This window comes from Cariama cristata, unplaced genomic scaffold (assembly GCF_000690535.1).
Source record: "Cariama cristata isolate BGI_N322 unplaced genomic scaffold, ASM69053v1 scaffold14565, whole genome shotgun sequence".
Taxonomy (NCBI): Eukaryota; Metazoa; Chordata; class Aves; order Cariamiformes; family Cariamidae; genus Cariama; species Cariama cristata.
In genome coordinates this window covers 24,821-45,783 of record NW_009615910.1, presented here as the reverse complement: position 1 = coordinate 45,783, position 20,963 = coordinate 24,821, and the positions used below count along the sequence as shown (strand labels likewise).

At 36.7% G+C, this 20,963-nt stretch overlaps 1 protein-coding gene across 1 annotated transcript in view; it reads right to left on the bottom strand.

The window, feature by feature from the left end:
• The window catches only part of CCDC171 (coiled-coil domain containing 171), a gene marked incomplete at both ends in the record, with an annotated part of 88,659 nt that overhangs the window by 44,796 nt on the left and 22,900 nt on the right, over positions 1–20,963 (bottom strand). The window contains 3 exons of the mRNA XM_009699986.1: positions 80–183; positions 5,168–5,270; positions 13,784–13,922. Coding sequence (XP_009698288.1) covers positions 80–183; positions 5,168–5,270; positions 13,784–13,922 — 346 coding nt within the window. The remainder of the gene's footprint in view (positions 1–79; positions 184–5,167; positions 5,271–13,783; positions 13,923–20,963) is intronic.

Below are 20,963 nucleotides of genomic sequence, written 5' to 3'. Positions count from 1 at the left end.
GACCTTTTTTACAAGCAAAGTGTATGTGCTACTGCAGGCTGAAGGCAATACATATAGAGCCAAACAGCGTAAGTGTTACCTCATTAGATGTATCTTCCAGCTTGTTCTGGTAAGCTGTCAAGGTACACCTCAAAGTCTCAAGGACAGGGAGGCTTGGAGTTTTATCTTTGTCCTTACAAGTGCCTGAAGGAAAATACAGAATTAAAATTAAGCCTTAAAGCCACAGAAAGAAAACTACTCACTCTGGATGAGAGGAATTAAAATTAGTTAGGGCTTCAGTGACAATACAAAACACTGAACAGCAGCCTTGTTTGCCACAAGAGATGTAGCTGAATAGCTGTACTTTCACAGCATATACAACTGAAAGACATTTGTATAAAAGCTTTAATACAAGATACAGAACTGTGATTTCTGCATTACGTTTCTACCTAATGTATCTGGTATGCAGTCTCACATATAATGTCCACTGTGGTCAAGTCTGTGTCATTCAGTCAGACCAGCCAATTTTAAAACCACACAATAACACGCTAAAAACCATGTTGCCTGAAAGTTAAGTATGTTACACTTTTCCTGACATTATTTTGCTGTTGTGACTAAGCACTCACATTACAATGCAGTACTTCATTTACTCAAAGCTTTATCGAGCCAAATATCACATGACTATGTTATGCTTGGAAAGGTCTTAAAAACCTTTTAAACTATCTTGAATTTCATTCCAAAGGAAATAATAAAAAAAATTTATTATCTGTCTGCAGAGCCCTACATAACGTTTCAATTATAAATCTTAAAGCTGATATATCCATTATATACACACTACATTTTTTAATAAACCTTTAGACTTCTGATCTGGTTGCCTTAATTAGGGACATCTGAACAAGTTTGAGCATTTCAAAGCCCGTACTACAATGTGCTAAGAAAGCAAAACAACACTGTATTGATCAAGAGGTCACAAGATGTCAGTTGATATTAAATTTCCAAGAACAAACTATTATTTTTTTTTCTGATGTTACAGCAAAATACCATGTTATTGACAGATTATTCTTCTCAGCATTATTTATATGAGTACGCAGCATTTATAAACTTATTGTGTAACAAATTATAGTATCATCTTTTCCATGAGTCTTAACATGTTCTACAAGCAAAACTAACTAATAGCATCCTTATTTTGCAAAAGAAGTGAAAAAAATCTGTGGCATTTGAACTTCAGAGAGGCTACACAATCATAACTCCCAGCAGAACTAAATGATGACACAGGTGTTAATCACCTCTGAAAGGTCAGTGTCACTAAGCAATTTACCTACAGCGACTCATGAAGTCATATCAGATACTAAACACTAAGCCTTTTCTTTGGCTCTCCATAAAAATTTGTCAGCTATAGGAGATGCACTTACAGACTTACAGGGTGGGTTTTTCTAAGAATGATACAGTTACTGTTATCTAATAAGGATGATATGCTACCCAAAGTATTATATAAAAATGATAGGTTTCTCCTGTAAGCTATACATAATGTACTTATGGTAGTCAGTGGAAAACTTACACATATGCACAAGTTGGAAAGTATTGCTAACTGCTAACAGTCGTTCTGAAATTTTTTTCAATTAATTAGCCTCTTCTCTCCAAACCCTCTGATAATACCAGAGACCATAGAGTACTATTCAGAATGGACACTAACCTTTCACTGTGACTTGCCAGCCAACTGTTACTGTCAAAGTCATAATTAGTCAAACCAATGCAGGTTTGCAAGATTGCTTTCAGTAAGAGAAGCAAGATCTGCTCCACAGCACACAACTGAATCTAAAAAGAATGCACATCCCAGTGACTGACTTCTGCTCTGTCCTAGCAGCCACTCCACTGGACACCTATTTGCCACAGTTTCTCAAGGTCTGCAGAGTCAGGAAAAAGCAAAATCTTCTTATTAAGACTCCAGTGCCCAAACCTCTGAGTCCTAAAGATGTCCCAAATAGCAACACTGCACTTAGAATCAACTTAGTAAGAATTCATAAAATCAGACCTTTTGTGAGAGGTTTAGATTTCACATTTAAGAAAGAGACTAGTAACACCTTACTATCATTTTTATCACTTAACCACAGCTACAGTTCAGGATGCACAGGGTTCCAGTCCTGTCTTCTCAATTACAAAAGTGACTTCTCAATATCACCAATTATAGGAACTTTTTCCAGTGATCTTGTTGCACAGAAAAAAGAAAGGTCTATTCTTCCATACTTCTAGCTCTAAAGAAGTTTTACCTCACAATCCTCACTCAGTTTAAAATAATATCTACTAAGTAAGTCAATCTAGGGGTTGTCTTCCATTCCATAGTTTTCATCAAGCTGTCTAGGTAATGTACCTTGATTTCTCAAGTCCTAGTCTGCCATGCTGTCACTGAAACACGCCTCTGAACTATCTTAATTTACATCATGTTTGCCAAAACCAGACTTTTGCCAGTAAACTTTTCCATGCTGGCATCCCTTGCCTTTGCTGAAACGCTATTTTCTAGGCAGCCCACTCTGACAACAGAAATACCAGATTCTCCCTTCCTGCACTAGCTGAAAACAAGCCTATGGCTTTAATACTGGCTAAACATTGTCTGTGTTCATACAACTAAGCAGGAGTCATGCAACATAATCCAAACTGAACTCTCTTGTCTGATAGGTCCTACTTCAGCAGTGAAGGGGGAAAAAAAAAAAAAAAAAAAAAATCAATACTTGAACCATTTGCCCCGTATCACCCAAGTGCCTGGGGAAAGAATTTTGGGAAAATGCCAAGTTCAATAGGAGTTTCACAAGAGGCATACAAGTGAGTAAACTCTTAAATCTGCTATTTCAGACTTCCTACTAATGATACTGGGCCTGGCTAAGACAGAATTAATTTTCAGAGCAGCTCATATGGAGCTATGTTTTAGAGTTTTGACCAAAACAGTACTGGTGGCCTGCATTAAACAGTGACATTAACTCAAAGCACTCTTCGCACTTTATACTCTGTTCACTTTTTTCTCAGATTACTACAACGACAACTTTTTTTTTCCTGAAACGAAGACAAACTTCCTTGAGCACAAACCCTTGCTGAATAACTGCAGAACATGATAAACTGAACAGGTACAAACTGAAACCATGCAAATTGCCCAATAAGAAAAACAATGCTATGGAAAATTTCTAAACGTCACTTAAAAAGAAGCATATAGGGATTTATGCTTGTTATTTTGGAATGTATAAGGAAAAAAAATTTTTTTAAACACTTTGATTTTTAGTCTTAAAAATATAAATTCCTCTATTCTTTTTCCTGTATAGCCAAATAGTGACAGCCCAATTAGAACTTAAATGAAGGGGTTTGACCTTTAATATTGACAGATTTTTAAGTAGGTCTCTCACCTAACTTTAGTCAAAAGTTAAAATTAAGAAAGAAAACACTGCCCAGCCAGCTGTGGCTCATGTAGTCCCTCATCTGCTAATTAGACTACAAAGATTTATTAGAGATTTTTACTTGTATTGGCACCTAGGAATTCCCATTTCAAATATGATTACATTAAACTTTTTTCAAAATTGAAAGAAATACTGTTATGTAACAAATTCTTAAGTACAACTCAGTAAGGTAACAGCATTAAAAATTAAGTTTCATGCTCAGAAGCATAGTAAATACGTAGACCAAATATCAATGTCCATTTTTATATTAGCTGTAAAGACTCAATCTACAGCAGAGCTAAATTTGACCGTCTGCCTTAACTGAGCCTCTGCAGAGACACTGAAGCTTAAAAAAAAATCTCTTTAAATAAAATCTTTCAAAGTTTACCTTAAACAAAGCAAATTAATACTGAAGTTACTGTTACTGAATCCCTAATATTATAGAAACAGGTCAAAGCTGTTCTCTGCAAGGTTTACCGCTAGGGAGAACAGAAAACCTACCCCAAAAGACAATTACTGCTTTAGAAACTGCACTTTGGCAGCAGCATTCAGCTCCCCGCGGAATTGCTGAAGCCCCTCTGGGTATGTGGAATTTTGCAAGATTGAGGGAAAAATACAGTTTTGAAGAGCTTTGCAGTTGACGTATCTACAATAAACCTACAGGTATTACTCAAAGGAATTACATTTATAATTACAGAATAAAACTGATACCAGTTCCAAAATAAAAAAATTATATAGCCCATGTGAGGAAATCAATGGATCACAGATTCAAGGCTAGCCTTTTGAGTACAACAGAAATATCAAAGAGTTCCTTTATTCAATTTTAACAGTACTAGGCCCTAAAAAAAAAATCTTTTCGTGAAGATACAAAAAAATGTATCTTCATTTAAAGGTGTTATACGACTTTTATGTCTACTGTTGCTAAAAAGTGCAGAAACATGTCATTACAACTTACATAAAATAAACCCATTTGCTCATTAAGCAACATTTTGCCTGTTTTCTTCCAGTTTACTTGCACTGTAAGTTGGAAGCGTTTTGTGTCTAGTATGTGATTTTCTAACAGGAACCACACAGAGAAAACTTTTATAGATAGTTTTAAATGAGGATATTAAAAAATGTACTATTTTCATCTTTTAAAAAATTACTAGTTTGATGTTAAAGTTCAGCCTGCTTATGTCAGCCACTATTTCAAATGTTTAAGCAGGCAGCAGTTTGTTGAGGTTGATATAAAGCTAGGTAGCAGAGCAAGAACCACTGATTTACAATTAATTTTAATGGAAACAGACAAACATCTGTTGTGTGTTAGATCAAACGAATGCAATATAGTACTAGTCCACAATCAACCACAAAAAGTATTGTGTTATATCATGTGTCCTACACAACCTTTTTGAATACATGACCTTTAAGTTGCTGAAGGTTGCCTCAGAATTTGGCTCAGTTCAGGCAAAACATCTGTTCCCTTTGCAGGTATACTGTAAGGACTTTTTTCTCAGTTGGATTTAGAGCACAGCAAGTAAGCCCTTTTCTGACCGATCATATACACCCCAGCATTTGTAAATCAAGCCCTGGGCTGACAACAGCAGGTCCACATTCCGTCACCCTTTCTCAGCTAGCAAGGCCATTTGACTGCTGTGAGAACTGCTCTTATCATGTCATCAAATCAAAGCATGTTGAGAAGAGGGAATGCAAGAGGCATCTGCAGAATTCCCACAATGTAGTGACTTTGGAACATTGACAGATGCATCTGTCATTTTATACCTTCAACTAACCTGCTGTCCGCTGGCCTGACATAGCAAAGCTGTCCAAGAGTAACTCCAGCTCTCTCATGTTGTTTTCATACGTCTCTGTTAGAAAGACCTGGTGTTCCTTGGCCTTTATTTGACAGGAGATACAGACAAGACAAGAGAGGAAAAAAACAAACCCATTAAAACAGTAAACAGAAGAAATACAGATCACAATAGCATTTTTGCTCCCCTTTAAATTTAAATTCTTGCTATATATCTTATTACTCCTCTTCTTGAGCTAAGAGATCTAACATATCACAAATAAGTAACACAGAACCCTGAAATACATTTAAAATAGAACTAAAGGCTTCAGGTAGTCAGAGAAAAAATGGTTGTACTAAAACATCATCTTGATCATCTTCTACTTTAAAAATATCTTAATGAACATTAATTAACTGCTGCCCATCTATGTAAGCAATGAAATCTATTGTTACACCCTACAAGGGCATCCAGAAAGACACCAAACTACTGGCAGACAGGCTAGAATTCATGATTTGGCACTCAGTCAAATCCCACACCTATTCTCATTGCAAACCTGCCTACTTTAATTGTTAGCATCTTCCATGCTTGATAGTCATTTCTTCAATATCAAAACCTCCTCCTTATGCATGGAATACAAAGCAGCAGAGTCCTTCATTTCTGTCACTGAATTTTCTTAAAGAACGCTTTCCATTAAGTGCAGCCTATTGTTCCTATCAAGACACTGGCTTTATTCTGAGGGCAAAAAGATATTACAGCAGATTTTTTAATCACTAGAATAGAAAGACTATATCAAATCATTCCCTCGATTTATATCTGATATTAAAACTTACAATTTTCAAAGACATGCATCTGTAATTCCAGACAAGACCAAGGTCCTCTTGGACATACGTAGTTCTGACTTCTCAAAGAAATGTACAATTTTAGTAGCTGACTGACAAAAAGTAATGTGTCTCAGCAGTTTAGAAAACAAATAAACAACAACAACAAAAAAATCCAACAACTCCTCCCACTGAAATCAAGAGGAAACTAGATTTAAATAACTTCACAATTTTCTTATTACAAAGGTTATGCTCAAAGATATCTCATTACTTTTAATTACTAAATTTATTTTTATTCTAAATTTAACACCTATTTGAGTAATTTCCATTTCTACTTGGTGATGGAAGGTTACACTTTTTCCATTGAGAAAAATCCTACTGTTTTCTCTCACATCTATAAACTATTGCTTTAGTTATGCTTCACTGCATATGTAAGCATCCAGTCAATTTCTCAAGTGTGGGAAACATCCTTCCCAGGAAAACTGCTACATACTGGTAGCATATAACTGTCAGGCTAAAAAACCAAGAAATGCATTTAATTCTCTGCAGTGTTCCTCACGATTCAGTTTAAATATTTTATAAATTTGCTTTACTCTTTCAATTTTAATTATATGTACTGTACACCAACTAATATATTATTCATATGTGTATTTCAATGTTAGGTCCCCTGTAGCATTTACACGCCTTTCCTTGTGTGGAAGTTTGTACTCACTTCATAAAGAATTTTCAACCACTTCTATATAGTCAGAAATAACTAAGTTTTAATACTTACTCTATAAAATTATCTATATAAACAGAGCTTGTAATTGCTGAGCTCCAGTAAAAATATTTTATGGGAGGCAAACACACTAAAATAATTTACTCTCACGTACTGATACCATCTCAAAGACCTCACATATTACAAATACGAAAATATAACAACTTGATCAGCATCACAATAAAATAAATACTCTTTTCACATAAAACACTCCAGCATAGACAAGGTCAGACTGAATCTTCCCAGAAAAATCTTTTCCCATGGCAAAGTCAAATGTGAGAATTTTTTTCAATCTCCTCATCCAATTTTTTCATTTGGTTCAGTTAATTTACCATAATTTAGTCAGTATATTCCTGTCTACTCAGCCTTCATTGCTTCTCTGTGCATTATTTGCTAACTGCATCTATGCTCCCTGAGCCCATTTCAGTCTATTTTTCAACAACAATAAAGATCAAAAGGAAATTCCTTAGACTAGCCAGTTTCCTTACACTTCAGTTGCAAAGTATTTAGTATCTTTCATTTCTAACACTCATTATTCAATCACTGTCCCCATTATCAGAAATTGAAGAAAAATACTGTAAACTACAGTGCTGGAAACGTAGGCACAGGTTAAGAGTCCAAAAGGGTCCAAACATATCGATCTAATTTCTTATCTCTCACTGACAGGTATCTAATAAGAATGTGTAGAGTCATAAAATCATGGTATAATTTAAGCTGACAGGATGTCTGGAGGTCATCTGGTCCCACTCCCCACTCAAAGCAGAGCCATGCTTGAAGTCAGGTTAGGTTGCTCAGAGCCTTGTCTAGTCAAGTTTTCAGCATCCTCAAGGATGGAGTTTCAGCAACCGCTCCAGGCAACCTGCTCCAGTATCTCACAATCCTTCTGTGAAGTTCTCTTTTCCCCCTTACAGGTAATTAGAATTTCCCTTTTTAAAACTTCTGTTTTCTCTCATAACTTTACTGCACAGTTCTAAAGACAGCGTAGCTCCATCTTCTCCATAAGCACCCATTTGATAGTTCTAGGCAGTAGCTAGAACTCCTTTAGTTTTCTTTTCTTCAGTCTGAACAAACACAGCAAGTATACACAACTCTTTACTTTGAAAATGAAAATGGAGTCCACAAGTATAGAAGTCAAATATAATCAATTGCAGCTGCTGAAAGATATCTTCTACCAGATCCAGCTATTTCAGGAGATGAGATTACTTCCCTTTCAGTAACTCCACCCATCATTGTATTTGTGTTATAGGATGCCATTCCCGTAGAACTACCAGAATGGTACTGGTGTGAGTGTTCCCAAGATTACTTCAAAAGTGAAATCGGGCGACAAAGTGCTAAAGTCTTTACTTAAAGAGAGTTTGCTTCCCAGATCACACCAGTAGAAACCGATGAAAGAACATTTATGAAGTAAGCCTTCTGCTGACCATGCTTGACTTCCTGCATATCAGGATGGACCATTCTTGACCTTGGAGGCAATCCTTAAAAATGACCTTGAAAACCAAAGGCAGCAGAAGGCCTGTAGGGACACACAAGGAGCTCCTGACTAAACTGAAATATTAGGAAGCATAAAGGAGGTGGAAGCAGGCACAGGTGACCTGGAAGAAATATACAGATGCTTCCCTTTGCTTAGGGAAGCCAAAATCCACCTAAAGTTGAATCTGGCAAGGGGTGTGAAGGGCAACAGGAAAGGCTTCCTGAGTACATCATCAGCAAAAGGAACAGTAGGCAAAATGTAGGCCCACTGCTGAATGGGGCAGGTGATCTGGTGATTAGGACACAGAAAAGGCCTTCTCAGTGCCTTTTTCACCTCGGTCTTTACTGGCAGAACCTGCCTTCAGGAACGCCAGGTCCCTGAGATCAGTGGTAAAGTCTGCATGAACACTTGAGAATTTAAAATTCTCAATATATATTAGGAATATTTCTCATACTGCCCAAACACAACTCCCTCCCTCACAAAAGAATCAGGAGGTTAGAAACCAAACAATATGGGAACAAAGTCATACTTTCCGAACGCAGAATATAGGCTGAGTTGTAGCATATACAATGCTTCCCCAAGTCAAACTTCAGCTCCTCAAGAAGGCGCTATTATCACAAAACATCCCTTGAGGACAAAAGAATTGTTGGTTGAAAAATGTGTTTGGCAACATAGTTACTTAACCATCAATTCTAAAACACAAGCACACTTTTAAAGACATTAAATAGAAGCCAAGCATTTTTTGTTACAAGTACAGTAGGCTCCAACCAGGAGAAAAATCTTTCTTCCAAATGCTTTGTATCCTATAGGGATAACCAGAATTATTAGGAAAACCTACTACTTACAAGAATTACTCCGAGGACAAAAGAATTGTTGGTTGAAAAATGTGTTTGGCAACATAGTTACTTAACCATCAATTCTAAAACACAAGCACACTTTTAAAGACATTAAATAGAAGCCAAGCATTTTTTGTTACAAGTACAGTAGGCTCCAACCAGGAGAAAAATCTTTCTTCCTGTATCCTATAGGGATAACCAGTATTATTAGGAAAACCTACTACTTACAAAAATTACTCCACCCACCATCACAATTATGCCAGTCTTCCATAAGTAGGGTATTTGCATTTATCTGGGCAATTCCCTACTACCTTGTTTGCAGCAATGTTTTCCTTAGCTACCAGTATTCGATTCTGGTATCATTCCACCACCTGTTCCAGGACAGAAATTAAGTCCCATTGATTTTTTTCAGCATTTTCCAAAAGCCATTGTTGAATAAAATAAATGCAGATTTCCAGAATAGCCCATATGACCTGGTGCTGCAAATGTACATCTATACCTCAAGTTCAATAATGTTTAAAAAACATGTAGGCAGGAGTTCCAGGCCTTTTCAAAATTAACTTACCAAAACCCTCATAGTATTATGCAGGGAACTGGGGTCCGGTCGGGCAATGAACTGCCATTATTCCAAGAGCAATTTTCTCTGCTTTGTTCACAGTTACAGGGATTTTCCTGTGTGGCGCTCTTGTACATAGACTAATTTCACCCACTTCGTCTGCAGTACGATGGTGATGGTGATGGCAGAGTACCATTCTGATGATGCCACAGCAAGTGCCAAAGCCAGAACTACCCACACAGTCACCAGAAAGCCGTATGTTCAGATACTCCTTGAAAAGCATTTGGGTAAATTCTTTACAAAAGTGTCAGAATGTTTACCAGGCACGACCCTGGGGGAACCAAATCAAAGCATTTATAGAAACAGGCTCCAAATGACTGTTCCGCAGTCACCAAGAAACTGGTTTTATTTGAATGATGTTCTGTATAGCTGAACAGTGGAACAGGTTTTAAGCAACAAGCATAAATTACAGTATAAAAAACCAAACCAAAACCCTCACTGACAATCTTCCTCCTTAGGCTACTATTTATTTTGCTCAAGTTATCTAACTATTGAATACTTTATTGAATACTTGAGTTTCTTTATTTTCTTATATTAGCTAGAATTTTCCAAAGTCTATAGAGGGGTCTTTAAAAAGTGTCTAGCCATATGCAACCTAACTACAGTTTCTCAAGAAATTTAGTGTCTCAGTTTTAATCACCTGAAATAAAATTAATCAACATGCTCAAGTTTTATATGGAACTATTCTAGTCCCCTAAAGATAGATTTCCAACAACATTTTGGTAGGAGAGAATGTTATGAAGTACCTCTTTGGGTTTTGGGTTTGGGTTTTTTTTAGTCAGAGAAAATTTTTTGAGAACTGACAACTTTAAAAGCATTTTTTAGATGCTTGTCTTCAAACGCTGGGACATCACAGCTTGAAGGACCTCTCCACTGACAGAATAAATTATAAATTGGTTTCTTTGTAGATGATCATTTACACATATGCTTCAGACTGATTGGTCTTCTTAAATTAGGACAATAACAGAAGTAGCATCTGGGTAGGAACACTCCACCCCTGAGTGAAGGTAAGCAAAACAAGAATCAAGGTAACATAACGTTTAACAATCATTAGCACAAAATTAATGAAGACTGCATTGTGCATCTCAGTTTTTTTAAACTGAAAGAAAAAAGCTGTTCACAATAAATTGTCCAGATTAGATTTACATCTTTGTCATTGAGTACCAGATTCTACTCCATAAAATTTGTAGAACAGAATTATAATTTTCTGTTAAAGAACAATGGTTAATGTCTATGTCCAGGAACAAGATTCTCAAACAATTCTGTTCTGATTTTCAGCTTACGATAACCTACAAGGCCATTATAGCCAGTCAAGATGCATACAGCGCATGACTGCATGCATGGATGTAATAGAAAGATTTATATGCCACATGGAAAAAGGCAGACTCTGCATGTAATCTATTACACTACTTATACACTAATTATGCTACTCCTGATACTATCTACACAAAGGCGAGGAAATGAATACACAGTTCTTGCAAATTAAAGGAATTTATACTAAAATACACTATTTTTAATGACTTCAATTTCCTAATATACCTCCTAGTGAACTGCAAGTTCCCCAAATTCCAATCTACATTTCTCATAAGATAAAGGTGCAACGTCTCCTGCTTGTCCAGTACTAAGAATTAAAGATCCTCCACTACTAAGTGTCAGAAATGAAAATATCCTGAATAACTTTTAAGATACCTTTTATCCTTTCCATGGGGCAGGAATACAGCTGGAGCTATTTCAATTTAAAACAAGTTCTAAATCACAATGGCCATTCTTCCAAATTCCTATTCTTCAAGCTAAAAATTTCTAAAAACTTTAGCTGAAAATAATGACAAGCTTGAGACCAATTTCCTCAGAAAAACGTAATGGAAATCCTGAGACCCTGCTCATGCTGAACATTCATAAGCAGTTTTGTTTGATACCAACAGATCCTATCACATTTGATCCACACAAATTTCTGGCAAACTTCTGCCACATGCTGATATTTAAAATTAAAAGCAGCATAACTACTTTACTATACATTCAACTGAGCCTAAAAAAAAAAGTTCTTTTTCATATACCGTTTCCAAAGAATGTATTTTGTCCCTGCATAAGTCTGCTTCTCTAGCACGAAGACCCTTCCCTGGTTTGGTTATATTTCCCAAATATTTTACAAACAAAACCATTAACTTGTATTATAGCAGTACAGTGAGAAAACAATATAAGATTATCAGATGGGAGTGCAAAGGACATATTCAGGATGTCTAACAATAGTATAAAATGTAAGAAAGTAATTAACAGATCAAGAAAGCAGGAAGGGATAATGAAGGGAAGAGAGCACACTGACATTTTCACATAATTTTAGTATGGGTATAGGGAATCCTAATAACACTACATGAAATGTCATGTATACTTAGTTTCTGCTACAGTCTTCTGCTTTTTCTTTTTGGGAAGAAAAATAACAAAAAGCTGTCCAGACTGAGTAAACAAGACCACACACAGGCACTGCTGTTTCCCAAACAAATACAAAAGTCTTCAGAAAAATACAAAACCATCCAAGGTGATAAAAATCTAATCCCATAGGGGATCACTAATACAACTCCTCAGAAAATGAGTATTTTTATTACCTGTTCAACACAGTCTTGTGGCTTGAAATCATTCTAGTAATACAATTAAAACAACCGGTTCTATGAATAAGACAGTTCTTTTAACTGAGACATCTATTCTGCTTTTTACCTTTCAGTAATGTAACATTCATTGTCAGTACACCATTTAATACTGTCACCATTACCAGAAGCCTTGATCATGAACAGAATTTTATCCTGAATTCTTGTCAGGTATAACATACATTTTACTAAGGAACACAAAACGACAAGGACAACTCAAATCACAGTCATAGCTAGAAAGTGTTCAAGGTTCCTAGTAGAAATCTTTAAGCTTGGAATTGTATTTTATATTAATAAATAGCAATCACTACTGACTGTAGTTTGAGGATACAGCTGCTTTTGTCTCTTCATATTCCTTTTGTGCCTGATAACTTTTTCAAGGTTAACTAGGCCAGCAAAAGCCTTTTAATACATTAATGCTTGCATGGAAGAAGCTGTGATTCTCGAAGAAGGAAGAGGGGTTTTTTTTATTTGATTTTTCTTCAATTTATTAGTTACCAATCTGTCTGGGAAGCGGATAACACTAAGACAATGTATGGAATAACTCCATCAACTGACCAGAAGACACCATCAAGTCTGAAGATCCTCTGATGCGAGACTCTGCTCCTGCTCACTGATTAGCACAATGCCTGTCAGCAGCAGGGAACAGACCACACTTACCTTCCATACTCACAGAAAGAAAAGAGATAAAAAGGAGACATTTGCAAACCAATATCAAAAAAAGTTTATATTGGCTAGGTACAGAAATATTGCAAATGCCACTACACAACAGCAGGAGAGAAGATTTTCTAGATATCCTAAGATCTTTGCTTCGTCCCTGCTGCTAAGCAACAGAATGGCAAAATTGTTATTCAAAGTTGAGGTGGGTAGAGACAGAGGGAAGGCCCCAATTGGTCATTTAAAAGGAGAAATATTTCAGAAAATAATCCAGTAGAACACATCCAACATGCCAAGTCCACATCAAAACAAACAAACAAAAAAATTCCCTCTGCTTTGTCACCTTCAAACAAACAATTTTCAAGCAATATTTACAGTCAAATACTTGCACTAAAAACAAAATGTTATGTGAAACAAATAAATAAGCCTACAATAGCAGTTAATAAAGCTTGAAGAGGAAGAAAGCTTGGGTAGAAAGACAGAACATTCTCCACAAGGAATCATAATCCATATCTACAAATTGCCTTCTTCACTAGGAATGCAAACACAAGTTACTCTTAACTCATAGCCATACTTTTAAAATAATTGTTTTCTGCAAATAACTCTTCAGTTAAATAAATTGTATATCACTTAAAATACATTTTCAATTTAGCTTCTCCGGTGTCTCAGTTTTATTTACTCGTTTTACAAAACAAAGTAACGTAAGTATTATCAGAGTAACACATTGGCAGAGTTCTTCCACAGCTCAGCACAGCAAATGCAGATTATGTTCACAGTATACTTTAAAAACCCTAAACAATGAATGCCACAGGCCTTTTGTCTTACCATTGCAAGTTCCTCCTGTAATTCTCTGCAGGTTTTTTCATTATTGCCTAGTCTCTCAGAGAGGTCTTTAATTACCTTCTTCTTTTCCTCAATCTCCTCATTCATTTGCTTGTTTGTAGAGAAACACTCTCTTTCTAATCTGGAAAGTTTTGACATTAGAACATTTCTATCAAAAATACTTTTGTGAATTATACTATATAGTTTCAAAGATAACCAATGCATATGGCACATATCATGTCAGCACATCATATGGCTTCTGAAGTTGCTTTTTTTTGTCAACTGAAGAAAGTCATATATTCCTTCTAAGAAAGACTTTTCAACAAGCGGTTATGTTCTTTTCTGTTACCAACGCTTGTGTTAGGCTTCCAGTTATAAATTCATTCAGTCATTTGGATATGGGCTCCAAATTACATACAATAAACAGAATTATCATATTACAATCAACACAGTAGCTCTCTTCAGAAAGATCATGTCACATCTTGCATAATCAATTCTAATTTCAAGCATAAAGCTTGCTCCTGAAGTTTCCACATACCTGACTATATTCTACTCAGAATGGCACAGCTTCAAGTTTTTCCATCAGCAGACTGTTCCCAAAATTTCATACAATTTTTGTGTTATATCAGTCCTCCTGGTGCTCGGGAAAATAGATATATAAAGAGACTGGCATGGCTAAACAGGCAACTCATGAAAAAACTACACGGCCAAAGAACAGCATACAAGAGACAAAGGCAGGGACAGGAATTCAAGGAAAAATTCAGAAAGATTGCCTGAGTATGTAGGCATGGTGTCAGGAAAGCCAGAGGTTCACCTAGAATGGATGTTTGCAAAGGACAACAAAGACAACAAGAAGAGATTTTACCAGTACGTTATGGCAGGAAAGAAAACATGGAGCTGCTTCTACACAGACCAGGTAATTTATCAACAGCGGACACAGAGAAGGTCATGACATTCAACACCTTTTTTGCCTTATTCTTCCCTGACAAGGCCTCCCAAGCCTCTATGATCAGTAAAAGAGCTCAAAGAGGAGAACAACTGCTAGCTGTAGGTGAGGATTCAGCCCAGAATTACTTGTAAGAACTTAACCCAAAGAAATTGAAGAGGCCAGCTCACCTACACTCAAACGTTCTGACAAAGCTGGCCAATGTCACAGCAAGGCTCCTCATTATCAACTCTGAAAGGTCACAGAGACTGTGGGATGTCCCTGGCAAATGGAGAAAGGCAAATGTCACACCTATATTCAGAAAAGGGCAAAAGGAGAAGCCAAAGAACTATAGACCAGATAGCTTCATTTCAGTCCCAGGAAGGTCATGAAGCAAGTCCTCTTGGAATAAATTTCGAGGCTCATGAAAGAGAAAAAGGTGATTGGGAATAGTCAGTGAGGATTTAGCAAGGTTAAATTAGGTTTGGGCACACCAGTTATATTCCATGATAAAATGACCAGACCTGGGGACAAAAGGAGAGCAAGTAGATTAAATATAACTCCACTTCAGGAAGGTTTTTGGGACTGTCTCACACAGTATTTTTACCATAGAATCATAGAATCATTTAGGTTGGAAAGGACCTTTAAGATCATCAACTCCAACCATAAACCTAGCATGGCCAAGTCCACCAAACCAAGCTAGGACTTCAGTCTAGATATGTGAACTACAACATTGATAAAAATGGTTTGATGGTAAAGCTCAGATGGTAGTGGCTGGTAACAAATGGAGTACTGTAGGAGCCTGTATTAGAACCTGTTTAACATCTTTATGTACCACCTGCATTAGGCCAAGAGTGCAATCTCGCCAAGTTTGCAGGTAACAGTGAACTGGGTAGGGGTAAGTCACAACAACACAACTGATGCATGCAAGAAAAGGGCTGCCATTCCCTAGAACCTAGACAGGAAGAACAGGCCAGGATGAACCTTCTGAGATTCAACAATGACGCGTGCAAAGATCTGAATTTAGGAAGCAAGAGTCCCCTGAAGTGATATGGCTGGCAACTCGTTAGGGAACAGTTATGCTCAAAAACGACGCGCTAATGTTGGTAGATAGAGAGCTACCACAAATCAGCAGCATGGTGTACAAGTACAGATAGCTAACAGCATCCTGGGCTGTATTAGTAGTACCATAGCCAGAAGATCAAGGGAAGAGACTAATCATCTTTTATTTGGCACTAATTACAACACATCGAGGGCAGTGACCAGTTTTAAGCACACACCTCCCCAGCAACACAGGAAAAAAGTTGGATTGAGCTCAGGGGAGCGTCACCAACGTGGTCAGGAGCTGAAGTACATAGAACTGAGGGAACTTGGTATGTTCAGGTGGAGAAGAGATAACTTCAGGGTGTATAACAGGCCCCTCAATATCTGTAAGGAGATTATCAAGAAGATGCAGGCAGTCACTTCAAGGCAATGTATGGCTAGAGGACAACAGACACCAATCGATCCAAAGACGTTCAGACAAGGAGACACTTTTTCCACCTCAATGACAGTCAAACAGCTGAATAGTTTGGTTGTTTGAACAGAGGGGTTGTGCCATCTGCATTCTTGGACGTTTTCAAGATCTAACTGGACGAAGCCCGGAGCAATCTGATCTTATACCTGATCCTGGTTTGAGTAGATGGTCAGACTATAGATCTCCTACAATCCCTTTCAACCTGAACTATTTTTTGATGTAACTCTTAGCAGTGGGAACAACCAGGTGTCTGTCATTTCTTTCTCTCGTCTACCACTTCTGTCTCCATAGAACTGAAAGCAATGCAAAGGGCTAAAAGTTCTTCCAACTTTGAAATTTTGGAATCAATATTGTCACTTCCTGACTTTGACGTATTTCTTATAGATCAACATATCTTTTTGGATGAGGGCCTACTTTATTAGTCCTCCAAATAACTATGTGCTTCTGCTTCAGCCTGGCTGATTGTATTTCCTTTCAGCTATAGATGGTTATCAACTTATTCTTAGAGAAATAACTTGCTTGTTTCAGTCCCCCAAAGTAGCTTCTACTCCCACAGCTTTCAGAAACACAGCAAAAGCAGTTCCAAATTATTCTATGTCATGCTCTCAGTCTTCAAGAAAAGTAAATTCACAGGGAGACCCAAATCCCATGCTGCTTCCAATTTACATAGTGCTACTGGGTTCAGAGCTAATTAATAAATTATGCAACCCAGAAAAGCCTGTTTGCTTGGTTTCAGTTATTACAACCATCTTCTTCTGAGAAAATAAATTCTCACAGCTTTGTATAGCTTCCAACTTTGCTATCATTTATCCTGTATCAAGTCCAGCTAAAAAGACATACAAGTGTTCTAGCGCAACAAATGAAAGTCTCCAAGATGTTCCAAAGACTAAGGCTTAAAGAAAGATTGTGGGACTTCTCCAGAAAATGGGAAAACGTGTTAGGATGCCAAATCATGGCTTAAATGAAAAAGTCAAGCTCCTGACATTGTCTGGAGTCCAAGGACCACAGCCTTCAAAGGTAAGGAGATCAAAGGCTCTTGTATTCTCTCTGAAGGGATCCGGTGAAAGCAATCACTGATATTCACCAATGTTACTGATACTTGTATGCTTCAAAGAATAAAAAAGGCACAGAAAACAGATGAGGCAGTACATGCCCACGCCATGTAATTATCTCAAGGGAACTAAGTATATTGATGTCCATCTGAGATAAAGCTTGACCTTCACTACCCATCTTTATGGAGCTCTGGAAATTTAGGTGTTTGGACTAACAAAATTGTAAGGATAGGCTATTTCTTCAAGCTCTATTAACAAAACCACTCTTTAACTGTGTTAACTTGCATTCTCTGAAACCAAGATAATGTGTTTTCAAAAAATTCAGTTGGCAGAAGTTGCTAGGAGTAATTGCCTGAATCAATAGATTGCAAGTAATGAAAAGTACTCTTTGGATATTAGACAAAGTTTACACTGATATCTTATTAACACACAGAGCAGATGCTTTAAGTAGGCACAAATTATTTTTTGTACCAAAAAACCAGAATAGGGCAAATCTGCTTTTCTGGGAGAGAAGTGTTGAACCGAATTATCCAGTTTAGAGGAAAAGGGGAAGGCTGTTTAAGTTTCTTGTTGCATTTTAGTAACACAAGTGCTTACTTCTCTGTAAGTACTGCTATCAAAGTTTCTAGTGCAACTGGTACCATAATTCCAAGAACTGTATTTCCTAGTCTGAGCCACAACAAATACCTATATTCAGGTATTTCCTACAGCAATTCCAGACAAAGAAACATAGTCCCTAAAAAACAACTTTTTTTTTTTTGAGAATAAGGTTTTTGTTTAAAGGTTCTCCCCATTTTTCCAAAATGTAGTTTTTGTGGACTAGAACTACCCTAAACACAAAAACCTTCACTGCTCAAAGAAATAGCTTCATACGTCTAGATAAAAGATTCTGACAAGAAACAAAATATTATTGAATGCAGCAATGTAATTCAATATTTAACCATTATCCTTATGTTGGTCTGAACAATCTAATACAGAGAAGTATCTTTAAGAGTCTCTCAAAGACTTCGTTGGAAAATTACTACTTATGGATTGTCACAATTTTTAACTAATTTTACTAATTTAAAATTTAAATGGCAGGTCTTGTGGTAAAACTTGTAAAGTTCTAACGCTTTGGAAAATTCCTAAACAGATGTTTAAGCTACTATTAAAAATGCTTCTAATTAGCTTACATTTTATCTCTGTTATCATCCCTTGATTCTCAGAACATATTCACACTAATAATAGAATAATTCAGGCCTTAAACACTCACATGTCTGTCACTAACTTAGTGGAATGTAATTTGCAATTTCTAAGTGTTCAGAAAAAGAAAGAGTTGACAGAGTGTTCAGATTCAACATCTAAAGGGATAGTGGAGCTCCACATGCTAACAATTGGACAGCATCATTCCATGTGCAGGCAGTACTCCACTTAAGCCTATTTCTTGAGATAAAAAGTCTTTTCTCATCTGAGAAGCTAATACAATTGACAGAATGAAATGCTCTCATGAACTCTGTTTGTTAAGGAAACTTAAGTGTACCTGTATACCGCTTTGGGGGACTGGGGTCTAACATGATGAAATCAACCAAGCAAAATTGTTCTAAAAAAATGTAGGTGAGGAACTCACATATTTTATGAACTGTGGAGTCAAAAGGAATCTTCATGAGAGGATCTTGTACTGAAAATTATTACTGAGCAAAGAATCTAAGATAAAACATCTTGTAGCAACATGAAAATAAGAATTTGCTAAAATAGAGAGGAGTACCCAAGAGAATAGTGTGATGAAAGTTAAAAAGAACAACTGAAGATAGACAAATAAAAGCATTAATATGCCAAACATACTAGAAACTCTGAGAATTGAACTATTTAACTGATATGTAACTCCCAGTGTAAAGCATTAATACTCCTTTCAGGACCTAGTATGTTTACATGATGTCTGGTTTAAATTTTTGGTGCACGTGTAGCACTTAAATATATTATTCTATTTTTTAAATTAATTTATGTAGAATTCATGACTCCTTATTTATTTCAAATCAAATAACAAAATCAGAACAGGCAATCTTCTATAATTGTAACCCTTTATTTGTGACTACATCAAAGCTGAACATGACCCATGTGTTCAGACGCATATTCATCGTCTCAAGAGCTAGAAAGAAAAAAAATAGTGCAGTTCCGCATTTCAAAAGTTAAGTACTTTCAAAGTCATAGACGTAATTTCTACAAGTCTATTAACTCCCCAGATGGACTGACGGCACCTTTCAATTTGACAGTATCTGTGATTTGTCGGTCTCATTAACCTGAACTTCAGAAGCAAAAGCTACAGGTCAGACACTCTTGTTTTCTCTAAGAATGCCAGAGGCATAACAGATATGAGGACAGACGAGAGCTGCTTTCAAGGGCTAGTTTTCAAGCTTGGACAGAAACACCACCAGAAGAATTTCTGAAACTTCCAGAAGGAAGGAGTAAATGGTATCTGGAGATTCCTGGAACGTTAACAGCTCCCTGACTGACTACAGAAAGTCATGCTATGGTAGCCATGTTGATAAGACAGGAGAAAATTTCCTAGATTGACAACTACTCCAGCTCAACAGACATCAGCCAAAAGAAAAAAAAAAAGCCCCGTGCTTCACTTGAGGATGGTGAATTCGGCTGGTCTAACCTCAAATACAAGGATGGACCTTAGAAGGACTGAAGAAACGGTCCAAGAACAAGCACTGGAAGAATACTAGTTCAACAAAACTTTTAAGTCTGAAGAGAAGAGAAAGATTTTATCTGTAACATGAATTCTCTGTATTTTCTGAACCATTCAAATATGGAAACCTACCAGAAAGAAAAAAAAAAAAACACAAAACACAAAACCGAACCATATTCTCAGTAAGAATAGTTACACACAAGAAAAACTCACACAGTGCGAAGTAACTTGTTACGTAAAACTACCAATTCAACAGCCATTCCCCCAACAAGGCTGTTTCGCGCACACAAAGGAGCTTTTTTTAAAAACAAAACAACAAAAAACCAAATAAAATGTCAAATCAATGCTACAGGCCTTCTTCAGTTCAAGGAAAGGCAAAGAACTTGATATTAGTTTAGCGCCATGTATGTTGCTGCCATAGAACTCGCACTCAAAGCAACAACAATGAGGCAGGATAAGATTACAGTTTAATTAACTGATGTTACTTTAGGACCACAGAGAATCTTGAAATATACTCATTCGGTTTCCCAGAAGTGAAGACTGCAGTCTTCCTGAAGCATCACATTAGATTACTATCATAATGTATTTCACACATTTTTACAAATTTTTAACATAAAAATTATCTCCTTTGAGGAAAAAGCTTTTATTTTTTAATATGAGTCTGGTTTACCTAAATGCATAGTCTTACATTCAGACTTCTTCTGGCCTTACTTTAATGAAGAGCTTTAAGGTGTTTATAATGCAGTACAAGTTTCAACTATGTTACTAAAAACATCTCTGTTACCATGCATATAGAAAGACTCTCAGGTCCACAAACTTCCATACTGGTAGGAAAATCAGTTTCTTTTGTTCTCCACCATTGCTTATGTAAGTCAATGTAAATATCTATGTGCAGATATACTCCTAGACTGAAAGAGATGCCACCTCTGTCTTTTTTCAGCCCATTCTACTAGCTTGAGTCTTTTACCACATCTCCACTGTTCGCCACCCACTTTAAGTCTTCGTAAACCTCCTCTTTC